This window comes from Dipodomys ordii, unplaced genomic scaffold (genome assembly GCF_000151885.1).
Source record: "Dipodomys ordii isolate 6190 unplaced genomic scaffold, Dord_2.0 Scaffold166, whole genome shotgun sequence".
NCBI classification, from domain to species: domain Eukaryota; kingdom Metazoa; phylum Chordata; class Mammalia; order Rodentia; family Heteromyidae; genus Dipodomys; species Dipodomys ordii.
The window spans coordinates 431795-447262 of NW_012267382.1; the positions used below are offsets into that span (position 1 = coordinate 431795).

General features: G+C 53.8%; 1 protein-coding gene across 4 annotated transcripts; it reads right to left on the minus strand.

The window, feature by feature from the left end:
- Positions 1 to 13290: 13290 nt before the first annotated feature.
- On the minus strand, positions 13291 to 15332 carry Hras (Harvey rat sarcoma viral oncogene homolog). Of its 4 annotated transcripts, XR_001175703.1 has the most exons (6): positions 15155 to 15332; positions 14782 to 14960; positions 14500 to 14659; positions 14320 to 14410; positions 13684 to 13809; positions 13291 to 13568 (listed from the first exon to the last, which is right to left on the minus strand). XR_001175703.1 is itself a non-coding variant. In XM_013033401.1 (5 exons), the coding sequence occupies exons 1-5, from the start codon at positions 15263 to 15265 to the stop codon at positions 13760 to 13762; spliced, it is 591 nt and encodes a 196-aa protein (XP_012888855.1). In that variant the 5' UTR covers positions 15266 to 15332; the 3' UTR covers positions 13291 to 13759. The 4 variants fall into 4 exon arrangements, 3 of the variants coding, with proteins under 3 accessions (XP_012888855.1, XP_012888858.1, XP_012888857.1); XM_013033401.1 differs by having other exon boundaries at positions 13291 to 13809; XM_013033404.1 differs by lacking the exon at positions 14320 to 14410 and having other exon boundaries at positions 15155 to 15331.
- Between the last annotated feature and the right edge of the window lie 136 nt (positions 15333 to 15468).

Here is a 15468-nt window from a genome sequence, read left to right on the forward strand (position 1 = left end):
CTGAGTACCCCGCCCGCCACCGTGTCAGGAGGACGGTGCTGAGCTGAGTACCCCGCCCGCCACCGTGTCAGGAGGACGGTGCTGAGCTGAGTACCTCACCTGCCACCGTGTCAGGAGGACGGTGGGTGCACTTGTGTTTTCCAACGAGGTCAGATTTATATTTTAAATGTTACTTTCTTGAAGCAGCTGTACAAAAGGGTTTCAGTTCAAGTCAGTTTATAAGTCAGTGCCAGCCCCTCCGTCAGTTTCCATATTCTTCAACCCTCAAGTCATGTGGTCCCATTTTCCCGTGTATACGTGGAGTTATGACTATATTTGCCTGTCCTTCCTCTCTCCATTCCTGTCCTTCCTTTAACCCCTTTCCCCCCCAAAAAAAAATACACTTCAGCCTCCCTGTGTGTCAGAATTCATTGAATAATAACAAATTCACAAGTTATACCAATTTCATATGGCTTTAATTGAACAGGTACTACAGATACTTGGTAGCTGTGGCCACTGGAGAATCAGGTTATTTTACTCCAGTCTTAATTACTGATATTAACTCGTAGATCACACATCACACATCATTTGGTGTGGCACTTTCATCAGATACAAACATAATGAACCTAGACACAGGGGAGTCCAGAGTAAAGCTGGTTTGAATCCCAGAACTGGTTCAGGCTTACCAGACACAGGGGCGAAGTGGACAGTCAAGCAGGAGGATCAGATGTCATCTGGGGTACTGCTGTACCCCAGGACCCTCTGGGAGGTTGCATCATTCCTTGCGGTGCTGTGTTCAGTAAGCTAGGTTTTCTGATCTGGACTTGGTACATTCACATGTCCATGTGTTCCTGATTTATTAAGTTCCAATTTGTATTCTTTAGTTTTTTTCAATTGTTATTATAAAGGTGATGTACAGAGGGTTGCAGTTACCTGTCAGGTAAAGAAGCCGTTTCTTTTTGGACAATGTCATCCCTTCCCTTGCTCTCTCCCCCTTTTTTTCCTCCCATCCCCCCCACAAGTTATGTAGCTCATTTTCCACATAGGGTCTAGTGAGTACTACTGCTGCATTTACTCACTTTGTCCCCTTTGTCCCTCCATTTCTGTACCCCCCCACTCCAAAAGACAGATAAATGAGCAAACAAGACAAAAAGAAAACAAAACAGCAAAGAAAAAACCTCTTGCTTCCATTTCCTGGAATTCATTTCAATAAATAGTATTTTATATGACTAAAGACACACAGCATTGCACCTTTGCGCTCCCCCTCAGAGTATCTGCCTTTGGCTTACTGTGTGTGATTGTCGAGTTATAAAATATGTTATTATTAAGAGGGGTTACCATTACATAAGTCAGGTAATGAGTACTTGATTTGTATGAATCAGTTATCAACCTATGTTTGCACCGTCGTCTGTGATGGGCATTTATTCTTTACAGACACAAATTAGTCATTCCACCTCAATATTTGCACACAAAATAGAACAAACTGCCAGAGTCTTTGTTTGGGTGCCCATCCTGAGGTGGGCACAGGGAGGGATTTGAACTCAGGACCTGAACACTGTCACCAAACCTTTTTGCTTGAGGCTGATACTCTACCGCTTGAACCATAACTCACTTCCGGCTTTGTTTTTGGTAATGAATTGGAGTCTCATGGGCTTTCCTGCAGGGCTAGCTTTGGACCGCCATCCTCAGATCCTCAGATCTCAGCCTCCTGAGTAGCTAGGATGACAGATGCGAGCCACCAGCGTCCAGTGCATTTCTTATTTCAGTACCAAGTCCTAGAAATCTGGTAGGCATGTTGTCCTCACAGCCTCTCAGTTCAGGCGAGCTGGGTTCCCACTGCTCAAAGCCAGGTATGGCCAGTGATGCCTCATGGGACATCGGGGTCGTGGGCTTTTTCACGTGTGGGGGGGTGGAGGGTGCATGTGCGTGTGCTCACACAAGCACCCCTGCCCACATAGGAAATGCTTGTTTCTCAACTTAGGAACGTGTTACAGTCTCAAAACTTGGGGAGGAATGGCCATACGTGAGCAAATCGAGCAGGTGGAATCCAGGAATGTAATGGAACAGGCTGGTCACCGAGGGAGTCCACTGGAAGCTGCGCTCTATCCTGGCTTGTCACCAGCCCGGCACGTGCTAGGATGCCAGCGCCCTCTGGTGGGCATGGGCTGGGACTTGAGGAGGGGAGGGTGTGTGCCCCAGGAAAACACTCCTGGGGAGCAGGGCCCTGGAGGGTGGAGAGGTTGGGGCACTTCTGTCCCTGATGTCCTTCTACAAGTCCCACTGGCTGCCCTGGGAATTACAGAGAGATGGCGCGGTGATGCACGCCAAATTCATCAGCGGTCTTGGTGAGGCTGCATCGCCCAGCCGTCAGTGGTACCGGACAAGGACAGCATTTGTGGCTGGCCTAGCTGCCACCAGACCCTGAATGAGGTCCAAGTTCACATTCTACAGTTAGAGCATAGAATTCTGGCAAAATGCGAAGTAATTACTGTAAGAAACCAGAGCTGGTCTGCCCTCAACACTGTTGGACTGTGCCCTGTTGTCTGTGTGAAACAACCTTTCATCAAAAGTATTTTACAGCTCCTTAAGAATGATTCACATCATGCTGGGCACTAATGGCTCATGCCTGTAGTCCTTGCTTCTGAGATCCAAGGGTTGTGGTTTAAAGCTAGCCCTGGCAGGAAGTCAGTACACTCATCTCCAATTAGCCACAAAAAAGCCGGAAGTAGAGCTGCAGCTCAGTGGTAGAACACTAGCCTTGAGGAAAAAAATGCTCAGGGATATTACCAGGACTAGCATGTACACACACAATGATACACATTCCTAGACATGATACCAGTGGCTCACACCTGTAATCCAGGCTGTTCAGAGGCTGAGACCTGGAGGATTGAGATTTGAAGTCTTCCTGAACAGAGAAGTCCATAAGACTACATCATCAAAATAACCAGCAAAGCCAGGTGCTGATGATTCATGCCTGTAATCCTAGCTACTCAGGAGGCTGAGATCTGAGCATTGCAATTTGAAGCCAGCCCAGGCAGGAAAGTCTGAGTCTTACCTCCAGTAAACCACTCAAAGCCAGAAGTGGCGCTGTGGCTCAAGTGGAAACATGCTCACCTTGAGCAAAAGAAGTTCAGGGGCAACACCCAGGCCTAGAGTTCAAGCCTCAGAATGGGGGGACAGGGGGAAGCCAGCAAAAAGCAGGGCTGAAGGTGTGGCTCAGGCCTGACTAATAGAAAACAGAGTCCAAGCCATAGTACTGCCTAAATAAATACACATCCCAGAAGAATCTTTCTGTGTGTTGGGCCCAGGGCTTAAATTCAGCCTGAGTGCTGTCCCTAGCTTCTTTTTTTTTTTTTTTTGTCAGTCCAGGGCCTGAACTCTGGGCTGGGTGCTGTCCCTCAGCTCTTCAGCTCAAGGCTAGTGCTCTACCACTTGAGCCACAGTGCCACTCCAGGCTTTTTCTGCTTATGTGGTGCTGAGGAATCAAACCCAGGGCCTCATGCATGCAAGGCAAGCACTCTGCCACTGAGCCACCTTCCCAGCCCCCCCATTTTTTTCTTTTTTTTTTAATTTAATTTTATTTTATTTGTGAACATACTGTACAGAGGGGTTACAATTACGTGGGCAGGATAATGCGTACATTTCTTACCAAGTATTGCAGCCTCCTCCTCTTTTTTTTTTCTTTTGCCAGTCCTGGAGCTTGAACTCTGGGCCTGGGTGCTGTCCCTGAACCTCTTTCTGCTCAAAGCTAGTGCTCTACAACTTGAGCCACAGCTCCACTTGCAGCTTTTTCTGAGTAGTTTGTTGGAGCTAAGAGCCTGATGGACTTTTCTATCCAGCCTGGCTTCAACTGTAATCCTTAGATCTCAGCCTCCTAAGTAGCTAGGATTACAGGGGTGAGCCAGCAGTGCCTGGAATTTTTTGGTCAGTCATGGGGTTTGAACTCGGCCTGGATGCTATCCTTCTGTCAAGGGTTTTTTTGCTCAAGGCTAGCCCTCTTCACTTTGAACCATGACCCCACTTCCCATTTTGGGATGGTTAATTGGAAGTAAGAATCTTACAAACTTTTCTGCCTGGGCTGGCTTCAAACTGTGATCCTCAGACAGCCTCCTAAGTAGCTAGGGTTATAGGAGTGAGCCACCGGCGCCCAGCTCCCCAGGATTTTTTAGAAAATACAAAATAACAAAAGCAAAATCTGGGGCTGGGAAGGTGGCTCAGTGGAAGAGTGCTTGCCTTGCATGCATGAGGCCCTGGGTTGGATTCCTCAGCACCGCATAACAGAAAAAGCTGGAAGTGGTGCTATGGCTCAAGTGGTAAAGTACTAGCCTTGAGCTGAAGAGCTGAGGGACAGCGCCCAGGCCCAGAGTTCAGGCCCCATGACTGGCAAAAAAAAAAAAAAAAAGCAAAAGCAAACATAATCCATTGCTCAACAAAAAAAATTGCCAAGATCTGGGTATATGGCAGGTATACATGAGCTTTATTACTGGGTATTTCAGATATGCAAAACATTTTTAAGAAATGAGTACATGGACTTACTATCCACTTTAAAAATTTGACCAGTGCAGGGTGCTGGTGGCTCACACCTGTAATCCTAGCTACTCAAGAGGCTGAGACCTGAGGATCATGGTTCAAAGCCAGCCCAGGCAAGGAAAGTCTGTGAGACTCTACTCTCCAATAAACCACTAGAAAACCGGAAGTGGCTCTCTGGCTCAAGCGGTAGAGTGCTCACCTTGAGCTGAAGAGCTGAGGGACAGCGCCTAAGCCCAGAGTTCAAGCCCCACAACTGACCAAAAAAAAAAAAAACTTGACCAGTGCCTCTCCAATCCATCAAGAAACCTCACCCCAACGCAGGCAGTAACTTGGATTTCAACTTGAATATTCCTGTGTTTGTTAGATTTTACTATAAATGTATGCGTCCCAAAACAATAAACTCAACTATTTCAAACAATGTAAATGTGCAACTATTTATCGTTCTGCTTATTCTACTCAATAAAATTTGGAATGAAGCCGGGCACTGGTGGCTCACACCTGTCATCCTAACTACTCAGGAGGCTGAGATCTGAGGATCTCAGTTCAAAATAAAATGGAGCCAAAAAATAAAAAGAAGAAGAAAAAAAAAGAAAAAAGATTGCTAGTGCCCTTTAAAAAAACATTTTATATTAGCGAAATGTGGTACATGCCTATAATCCCAGCTGCTCAGGAGCTGAGACAGGAAGGCAGCCAGCTCCGTGACATGGGTGTAACTGGTCTAAGGGTCACATGGCCATGAGACAGGTTCTTGGGAGACACCTGGGATTCTTTTTTTTTTCTTCTGGGTCCGGTCGTGGGCCTGAACTCTGGGCCTGGGCGCTTTTTTTCTTTTTGCTTCTGTGGTGGTGAGGAACCGAACCCAGGGCCTCATGCATGCAAGGCAAGCGCTCTACCACGGAGCCACCTTCCCAGCCCCGACACCGGGGAGGGATTCTTTTACCAAGCCTACCCATACCAGAACTGCGCCTGCAGCTCCAATATTGCTGGTGCCTCCCTCTAGGCCTTACCCCGAGGCCAGGTCTTGAGGGAGGTGTGTCCGGTGGCTACGAGGCCAGGTAATGTGGTCAGGGTCTTGGCCACGGTCTGCACGTCTGTCTCAGCATTACAGGCCTTCTCCAGGAAGGCAGCAAAGCTAGCGCCATCCGTTTCCATTTTCTAGTAAAATTGTCGGTTCAGACACACAGGTAAATGGCTAAAAGTGGCCAAGAGCTGAAGTCAGTATAGGAACAAGAAGAAGGTGAAGTGCAGGGTCCAGGGTCTCCTGAACCTCTTGCTGCAGTGCGAGAGCATGGCCACACTGTGACCTGGTACTGCCTGCCCCGCAGAAGAGGCAGCCTTCTGAGCACCCCGTGAGGTCCCCGTGAGGCACAGCTCTTGGCAGCCTGAAGGAAGGAATCAAAGTTTACAATCCTGAACCTTTCCCGTATTTAGCTGTGGGGTCGAGGTTCAGTTCTGGTCAGACTCAGCCTCTCCCCAGGATCCATGGGCCAAAAGCTGACATTTTCTCCATGCTTACGCCGGGTCTCCTCCAGGGTCTCCCTGGACCGTGCCATGGGACCGTTTTTCAGTGGATGTCTCCCTGAGTCCCCGGGAGAGCCCTGAGCAGTGCCGGGACAGCTGTGTGGTCCCTTCTGCTGGGCACCTGGGGGATGAGAGTCAGGGGAGATGCAGGGGGGCCTGGGGCAGCAGGAGCAGCCTGGGCTGTGAGGAGCCCGGGTCTCCAGCTGGAGGGAGCTGGGCTAGGCCAGTCCATCCTGGGGGGGTCCACCCTACCCCATGGGAGCAGGGCCTGATACAGCCCCGTGAAGTCTCTGGCAGCCACGTTTCTCCCCTCATGAAGAGCTTGTTCCAACCGGAATTTGGCTCCACCTTTTCAAGGGAATAGTATTGAGGTACACTTTTAAGGATGGGGGTTGAGAAAGCTCAGGACAGCAACGTTCAACAGGCCATCTGGACCCCCAGGGCTCTGCGGACTGGGCTGGGCCAGGGTCCTGAGTGAGCCTCAGACGGGCATGCTGGGCATGCTCACACAGCCTTGGCCACAGGGAAACGCAGGGTTTGGATGCCTGGACTTCAGAAGCTCATAAATGCCACACAAAAAAGCAAACACCAAAACACAGAAAGGAGGAACAAAACCTAACACTGTTTTTTGATTTTTTTGTTTTTTGTTTTTTGCCGGTCATGGGGCCTGAACTCTGGGTCTGGGCACTGTCCCTCAGCTCTTCAGCTCAAGGCTAGTGCTCTACCACTGGAGCCACAGCACCACTTCCGGCTTTTCCTGTTTATGTGGTACTGAGGAATCGAACCCAGGGCCTCATGCTTGCAAGGCAAGTGCTCTACCACTGAGCCACCTTCCCAGCCCCAACACTGTTTTTTTGAAAAGGGTGGCATCAGAACTGTTTCCTCCTGGTCTGCTAAGTCTCATTCATGAGCTTTGGGACTCTGCCGGCACTGACTTTCCAGCGGATTATGTTGATTCAGAATTTAGTGCCTAGACTTTGGTGAGCCTTCCTCGGCCTTCTGGAGCATGGCCTACTTGGTAAAACTGTGCAACCAGGCATGGGTGGCTCACACCTGTGACCCTAGCTATTCAAGAGTGAAGGTTACGGTTCAAAGCCATCCCAGGTGGGAATGCATGTGACTCTCCTCTCAATTGAACATCAGAAGGCCAGAAGTGGAGCTGTGGCTCAAGTGGTAGAGCACTAGCCTTGAGCAAACAAAAGCTCTGGGACAGTAACCAGGCACTGAGTTCAAGCCCAGGACATACATACAATTCTCTCTCTCTCTCTCTCTCTCTCACACACACACACACACAATAGCAACCAGGTACCAGTGTCTCACACCTGTAATCCTAGCTACTCAGGAAGCTGAGATCAAAGCCAGTCTGAGAAAGAAATCTGTAAGATCCTTCCTTGCTTTGTTTTCTGTAAGATTCTTATCTCAGGGCTGGGAAGGTGGCTCAGTGGTAGAGTGCTTGCCTTGAATGCATGAGGCCCTGGGTTGGATTCCTCAGCACCCAATAAGCAGAAAAGGCCAGAAATAGTGGTGTGGCTCAAGTGAGTAAAGCACTAGCCTTGAGCTGAAGAGCTAGGGGATAGCGCCCAGGTCCAAAGTTCGGGCCCCACAATCGACCAAAAAAAAAGATTCTTATCTCCAAATAACTACCAAAAGGCCCAAAGTGGAGCTGGCTGAAGTGGTAGAGCCCTGGTCTTAAGCAAATAAGCTCAGGGACAGAGCCCAGGATCTAAATTCAAGAGTCAGGATTGGCACACATGCACCAAAACAAAATCAACCAAAATGAAAAGTAAAAATCAACTAGACACAAGATATTTGCATCTTACGCCATCAAAAAAAAAAAAAAAAGTGTAGCCAGGAGCTGGTGGCTCACGCCTGTCATCCTAGCTACTCAGGAGGCTGAGACCTGAGGATGGAGTTTAAAACCAGACCGGGCAGGAAAGTCCATGAGACTCATTTTTTTTTTTTTGGTCGGTCGTAGGGCCTGAACTCTGGGCCTGGGCGCTGTCCCTCAGCTCTTCAGCTCAGGGCAAGCACTCTAGGCTTGAGCCACAGCAGCACTTCCGTTTTCTAGTGGTTTACTGGAGATAAGAGTCTCACAGACTTTCCTGCCTGGGCTGGCTTTGAACCATGATCCTCAGATCTCAGCCTCCTCAGTAGCTAGGATTACAGGTGTGAGCCAGCAGCGCCTGGCTTCCATGAGACTCTTTTTTTTTTTTGCGGGGGGGGGGGGGTCTGGTCATGGGGCCTGAACTCTGGGCCTGGGCGCTGTCCCTCAGCTCTTCAGCTCAAGGTTAGCACTCTACCACTTGAGCCACAGCGCCACTTCCAGCTTTTTTCTTTTTGCTTATATGGTGCTGAGGAATCCAACCCAGGGCCTCATGCATGCAAGGCAAGCGCTCTACCACTGAGCCACCTTCCCAGCCCTCAATGAGACTCTTATCTCCAATGAACCACCAGAAAACTGGAAGTGGTGCTGTGGCTCAAGTGGTAGAGCACTAGCCTTGAGCTGAAGAGCTGAGGGACAGCGCCCAGGCTCAGAGTTCAAGCCCCATGACTGACCAAGAGAAACTGAGTTGTCCTGAGGGGACCACGGCATAATCCACAATCCAAACCCTGCCTGTATTTACTGCAGAAATTGCCAACGCCCAGGTAGCCAGCCAGCCCTCCCTTCATAGGCAGTGCCGTCCACCCCTGAGGGGGTGTGGGTTCCTGTTGGCATTGGGGGTGCTGCTTCTTCTCTGCTGGTCCTGGGGTTTTAACTCAGGGCTTAGGCGCTGTCGCTGAGCCTTTTTTGCTCAAGGTGAGTGCTCTGCTACTTGAGCCACGGTGCTGCGGTCGACTTTTGGGTGGTTTATTGGAGATGAGTGTCACAAACTTTCCTGCCCAGCCTGGCTTCCAGCTGGGAACCTTAGTTCTCAGCCTCTTGAGTAGCTAGGATTAGAGGTGTGAGCTGCCGGTCCCCAGACCCAGGGTGCCTCTTTTATGATCAGTATTCATGACCAACCAGGACACATCAAAGACACGGAGCCCACTGGGGCATGGAGGTCCAACACGGAGCTCTAGTCTACAGCCTAGGACGGGGCAGAAGGGCCCAGCTGAACCCGACCCCTCCTGAGGCTACCCTGGAACCCAGCGAGCTCAGCAGCACTTCAGGGCACTCAACTCAGCAGAAAGATGTGGCTGGCCCGTGAAGCACCGGGCGGGGTTGCCCATCAGTGGGGATGTGGCAGGTACCCACTGCTGCCCAGGAGATAAGGAGGGAAGCTCCACTGGGCTCCTGCCCCTGGGAAAGCGGAGGACTTGTATCACTTTTGATACCACTCTTCCCAGGAGACGCCCACCGTGGGGCTTCTGCCCAGCTGTCTAACTCAGGCAGACCATCAGCCATCCAGGCCCCAATACTCAGGGTCAGGGATGGAGTGCAAAGGTCACACTTCCAGAGGTCCTGGAGCCTCTAACAGCCCTAGCCTCCACCCTCCTGGTCCATTTCCTCCAATGGGGATTTGGACGGGTCAGGCAGGGATCACTGCCTGAGTCAGGCTGCTCCTGTTCCAGTGATGGTCCTCAATGAAGAAAACACCTTCTAGGCACTGGCTCGGCTACTGAGCTGTGAGGGGCACACTTGGCATGGTGAGCGCCCAGCTTCTCAGGGCCGCACAGCTGAGTCAGGTTGCCACCCATGCACTCAGAACCATAGCCACAGCACCTTCTCTCTCAAACTCGTTCTGGGGTCCCACAGACCTAGGACTGGCCGAGGACCCCATACCCCGAGTCGGACATCTGATGCCCCCACCAGCAGAGCCCTCTGTGCGGGCTGTCTGGTGATGCTCGGCTTCCTGCTGGTCCTTCTGACTCATACACAGTCGGAGCCTTCCTAACCAGCCATGGCCAGTGCCCCGATGCCAGCTCCTCACCCATGTCCCTTCAAGTAGCCCAGGAGATGACCACACACTCCAGCTCGTACCCTCACCACTGCACGGCCGCGTTGGCTCTCACACCCTCCTGTCTCTAGGGTCCTGCCCTCCCCTTCCGGAACCCCACACAGCTGGAAGCAAGTCCAGCCAGGCCTTGTGGGCGCCCTTCCGCCTCCCGCCGTGGGCCTCTGGCAGGAGGGGTTGCTGGCTCCTGGGACTCTGGCCGGTCCTCAAGGCTGCACTCCATCCTTGGGAACCGGCTGTCTGCTGAAGCTCCACAGGGCGTGCCCAGCCGTCCTGCAGCCCCACGCCCATCCTGAGCAGAAGCTGAGGGAAAGCCCCCCAGATCTGAACACGGAAGCCAAGGGACTCCTCTCAACGCCTCCACGGCCCTGGGCCTGAGGGGCGGTTAGAAGCTGAGGCCTTTCCTGGGCCCTGCGTGCTGCAGAAGGCTCTGGAACAGGCAAGGCTTGGACTAGCACACGGAGCCCTAGGAGCCTCTGCCCTCTGTGCTTCCGCACCTGGGCAAAAACGGGCAGGAAGACCCCACGCCAGGGAGCCCAGCCCCAGAAGGATCCGGCTCACCTGTGACCCCTTCCTCCAGGAGCCCTGTCCCCACCAAGTAAGTCCACCCGGCGACCCCTTCTTCCAGGAGCCGTTCCCAACAGCTGGCCCCAGGAGCAGCCCCTCAGCCTGTTGGGTGCAGCCTCTGGAGCCCCACCCCTGGGCCCCGCCCAGGCCCCTGCCCCAGCCTGGACGGGCAGGACCCCCGGCCTGCTGCCTCTGCAGGTCCCCTGCAGGCTGCCCTGTAGCGCGGGGACGGCCGTGTCCTGGAGCGTGAGCGTATGCACATGGCCACGGCACACTCGGGTGCAGAGAAGTCAGCCTGGGGACCCCAGGAACCTGCGGGGCAGACCAGGCCACGCCCAGGCGGTGCTCCACCGGATGCCCACGTGAGGTGGTCACCGAGGGGCCCGGCCAGTGTGGTGAGGTGGGCAAGGGACTGGCAATTGTTAGACACTGAACCCACTGCAAACAGATAAAAGCAGGAGTCAAGGCATCTCCTTGACCGAGCCTACCTCTGGCCATGGCCTCCTATGCAGTGATCCCTGGAGTGGACACAGGGGAAGGCAGAGGCAGCAATGCAGGGAGGACGTGGCACTGGAGCTACCCAGCACACCAACCCCACACCCAGCTCTGTACCCTGAGAGCCTCCTGAAGGTGCTCCAGGGTGGCTTGTGGGATTCTCTAGAGAAAGCTAACTGGGGCTGGACCTGGGCGGGTCACACACTGCCGAGTACCTTTAGCCTCCCTGGGTGAGCTCTAGCTAGAGGTCAGCTTCCAAAAGGGGTGTGCCCGGCCCCACGTCCATGGTTCCAACGCTACCACTTCCAGCAGCAGCCCTGGGTCCTCCATCCGCCTGCCCACCCCAGGACTACAGCACAGGGCCTGCCAGGGAGACTCCGTCCCAGGATGGAGCCATGGACGGCTCCACACGGCAAGCCTTACGTCTAACCCATGTGGCACACGCTGCCAACATGGCCCCAGGAAGCCAGGGCAGCACTGGCAAGCTGAAGCCCCATCCCTGGGCACAGGGAAGCTGACCACAGCCCCAGACAGCACCCGGGGACAGCACCCAGGAGCCCCAAACCCGCGTGCACAGCCCCTGACGGTGCCCGGGAGACCCAAACCCATGCGCACAGGGACGCTGGACATTTGCTACTGCAGAGAAGGCTAAGTGGGGTGTCCACATGCCCAAGCACCCAGCAGGTGCCTATGGGACTGAGCACCCTCCCGCTACACAAGTCCCAGACTTCAACCCAAGAAGGAAGGCACCACGGTTACCAGCAGTCAAGGTGTGGACGAGAGCATGCATGTCCCTGTGGCCTTGCCAGTCCTAGAATAGCCCAAGGTAAAGCTCTCTTGGAGTCCATGCAGCTACCTGGGCCTATGCATGGCCCTCCAGGCCACACTGGTGACTTTAGGTGGTTTAAGAATAACTGGGCTGGGGGGCTAGGAAAGTGGCTCAGTGGTAGAGCGCTTGCCTTGCATGCCTGAGGCCCTGGGTTCGATTCCTCAGCACCACATAAGCAAAAAAGAAAAAAAGCCAGAAGTGGCGCTGTGGCTCAAGTGGTAGAGCGCTAGCCTAGAGCTGAAGACCTGAGGGACAGCGCCCAGGCCCAGAGTTCAGGCCCCACGACCGGACCCAAAGAAAAAAAAAAAAAATAACTGGGCTATAGCCAGGTACCAGTGGCTCACATCTGTAATCCTAGCTACTCAGGAGGCTGAGATCTGAGGATTGTGGTTCAAAGCCAGCCTGAGCAGGAAAGTCTGTGAGACTATTATCTCCAATAAACCACTGGAAAACCGGAAGTGGCGCTGTGGCTCAAATGGTAGAGTGTTTACCTTGAGCTGAAGAGCTGAGGGACAACACCCAGGCCCAGAGTTCAAGCCCCACAACACAACAAAAAAAGAATAACTGGGCTATATAGACCAAGATCATGACAATTTGCTTTGTGATGGCTAAAACATGTTTGTAACTTTAAGTATCACTATCCTATAATTCTGTGAAATGTATGTAATCATTTAATCTCAATACAGTTATGTGTGTGTGTGTGTGTGTGTATGCATGTATGTATCTTAAAAATAACTGGGCTGGGAAAGTAGCTTAGTGGTAGAGTGCTTGCCTAGACTGCATGAAGTCCTATGTTTGATTCCTCAGTACCACATACAAAGAAAAAGGAAAAAGTGGCACTGTGGCTCAAGTAGTCGAGTGCTAGTCTTGAGCAAAAGAAGCTTAGGGACAGTGACCAGGCCCTAAGTTCAAGCCCCAGGACTGGCAAAAAAAAACAAAAACAAAAACCTGTCCACCTGTGCATGGATGGGGCACAGGTCTGAGACCACACGGAGCCTAGCAATCCCAGCTCTAGTCCCAGGACTGAAAGATTCTGGGCCCACTGGCTTCCTTGCTCTACCACCTTTGGGGCTGCATTTCAGGGCCCCAAAATTTCAGTGCAAGGAAACTCTACGACAGGGGACAGAGCCCCAGTCTGTACCCAGCATTCCCTAAGAAGGCCTCCTTCCTGGAACAGAAGAAACTCCCTTAGCTCAAGTTAAAGGACAAAAAACTGTTTTTCATTACAATCTGCCTGTTTTTGGAGCATCCAGAGCTATCGGTACTCGGCAAACAACTAGGGGAGGTAGGGGTGCTGGTGGTGGAGCTGAGGAGGGTGGTATGGCTCATGCCCTGGCCAGCCTCTCCAGCCTGCCTTCAGGAAGGCCAACAGCTGGACAAAGGCAAGCCCCTGGGACCACAGACAAAACACTCTACCCAGCCTGACACAGTCAAGACCGTCAAATAATTTACTGATTCAACCTGCACCCAATAGAGGCCCAAAGAGGGCTGGAAGGGGAGTCAAGGGCCAGGGTGCCTGTGGCATTTGGAACAGTTCATGACAGTCTGTGCAAAGCATCCATGCGAGGGTCTTGGTCACCTCTGTCCACCGTCCCTGGGCTGGCTGGGCTCCAGTGGCACTTGCTTCCTTCCTTCCTTCCCTCCTTCTTCCTTGCTTCCTTCCGTCTGCACCTCCTCCCCACATCCGGCTCCTCCATGTCCTAAGCCTGGGACTGGGTGGGCACAAAGGATGCCACTAATCATCGGCAGGGAGACATCAGAGCAGACACGGAGGCTCGTCTAGCCAACCAGGGCCACTGTCCTGGCGTTTGTCTGGCCCCGCCTCACCTGGCGTCAAGAGAGCACACACTTGCAGCTCATGCAGCCTGGGCCGCTCTCATCAGGCGGGTTTAGCTTCCTCAGCTTATGCTGCCGAATCTCTCGCACAAGCGTATAGAAGGCATCTTCCACACCCTAGGAACAGAGGAACTGGATAAGAGACAAATTCACTGGGGGAGAAGACGTGGGGACCCCCCCTGGGTGGGACATTCCCTGCCTTGCACTTAGCCAACATCCTAGAAGAGCCCGGACAGCAGACTGCTCCTTCCTTAGCCCCCGCTTCCCTCACACACAACTGGGGAGTCGGGCTGTGCGCAGCTGGAAGCCAAAGGGCCACCTTCCTAGAGGAACTCACTACTGAACAGCCCCTTAAAGCTTAGAGTAGCCCAGAACCCTCCAGGATCCTTGATTGGGGTTAGGCTTAAATACCCTACCAAACTGTTAAGGGCTAGGGACCAATAGGTGCCCACAGGACACTGGGGACAAGAGGGACTGGGCCTCAGGGTTACCGCTCCGGCCTGGCTCAGGGAAGCCCTCTCCATGGACCCCCACTTCCCTGGAGCTGTGGCAGCCCAGGACTGGAGGGCATGAGCCCAGACCCAGACCCTCACCTCCCTCGCTGCCCTGATGCCCAGGGAGACTTACAACATGGGGGCTGCTGGGTCACATGGGTCCCAGTGGGGGGGTCCCAGAGGGTCCCGGAGCTGGAGCCAGAGCCAGAGCCAGAGCGGCTGCCCTGTGTTGAGGGAGAGGGGCAATGAGCGCAGCTGCCTGACTAGGGTGGGGCGGGCGCGTCCCTGGCTGGCTGGGGCTGGAGCCTCTCACCTGCCGGGTCTTGGCGGATGTCTCAATGTAGGGGATGCCATAGCTCCGGGCAAGGTCCTGGGCCTGCCGAGACTCAACAGTGCGTGCGGCCAGGTCACACTTGTTCCCCACCAGCACCATTGGCACATCGTCTGAATCTTTCACCCGCTTGATCTGCTCCCTGAGACGGAAGAAGGTGTCAGTCTGCTGGGCCGAAGGCATGGCGGAAGCCAGGAGGTGCACGGAGGCCTTCGGATGCAGAGAGCCGCCCAGCTCCACCGGGCCACGGGTTCCTGGGCTCACCTATACTGATGGATGTCTTCGAAGGACTTGGTGTTATTGATGGCAAACACGCAGAGGAAGCCCTCCCCCGTGCGCATGTACTGGTCCCTCATGGCGCTGTACTCCTCCTGACCCGCTGTGTCCAGGATGTCCAGCAGGCACGTCTCCCCATCAATGACCACCTGCTTCCGGTAGGAGTCCTGCAGGAGGATGTGGCCACTCAAACGGAGGGTTTGCCGGACAGCCCCACCCTGGGGCCTCTCAAGCCACTGGCCAAGGAGGAGCAGGGCTGTGCCACCTGCAGGGTGCGGGACCAGAGCCAGCCCCATCTTGGCTCAAGGGGCCCCTAGTTCGGGCCACTGCCGGGGGCCCAAGTCAAGCGGTCCGGGCTCACCTCTATAGTGGGGTCATACTCGTCCACAAAGTGGTTCTGGATCAGCTGGATGGTCAGGGCGCTCTTCCCCACGCCTCCGGCACCCACGACCACAAGCTTATACTCCGTCATCGCTCTCCAAGGGGCTGCCACTCCCGGCTCGTCGGGGGCTCCTGCCCCACCTGCCGGGGAGGCCCACCTTCAGCCGGGCCTGGACACCCGGGGCGGCCCCGGCGTCCGGCGGGCGGGAGCGCTCACAACCACGCACCGAATGAGAAGGCGCCGGTAGGCGGAACGCCCGCGGGCGAGGCCGCCCCCAGAACAGGTCCGACCAC

Excerpts from the sequence above, each read along its gene's own strand:
- Hras (XM_013033401.1), bottom strand. The coding sequence starts at position 15,265 with ATGACGGAGTATAAGCTTGTGGTCGTGGGTGCCGGAGGCGTGGGGAAG. Across the intron at positions 14,961-15,154 it reads AGTATGACCCCACTATAGAG|GACTCCTACCGGAAGCAGGT; the intron begins GTGAGCCCGGAC and ends ATCCTCCTGCAG. Across the intron at positions 14,660-14,781 it reads GAAGACATCCATCAGTATAG|GGAGCAGATCAAGCGGGTGA; the intron begins GTGAGCCCAGGA and ends CTTCCGTCTCAG.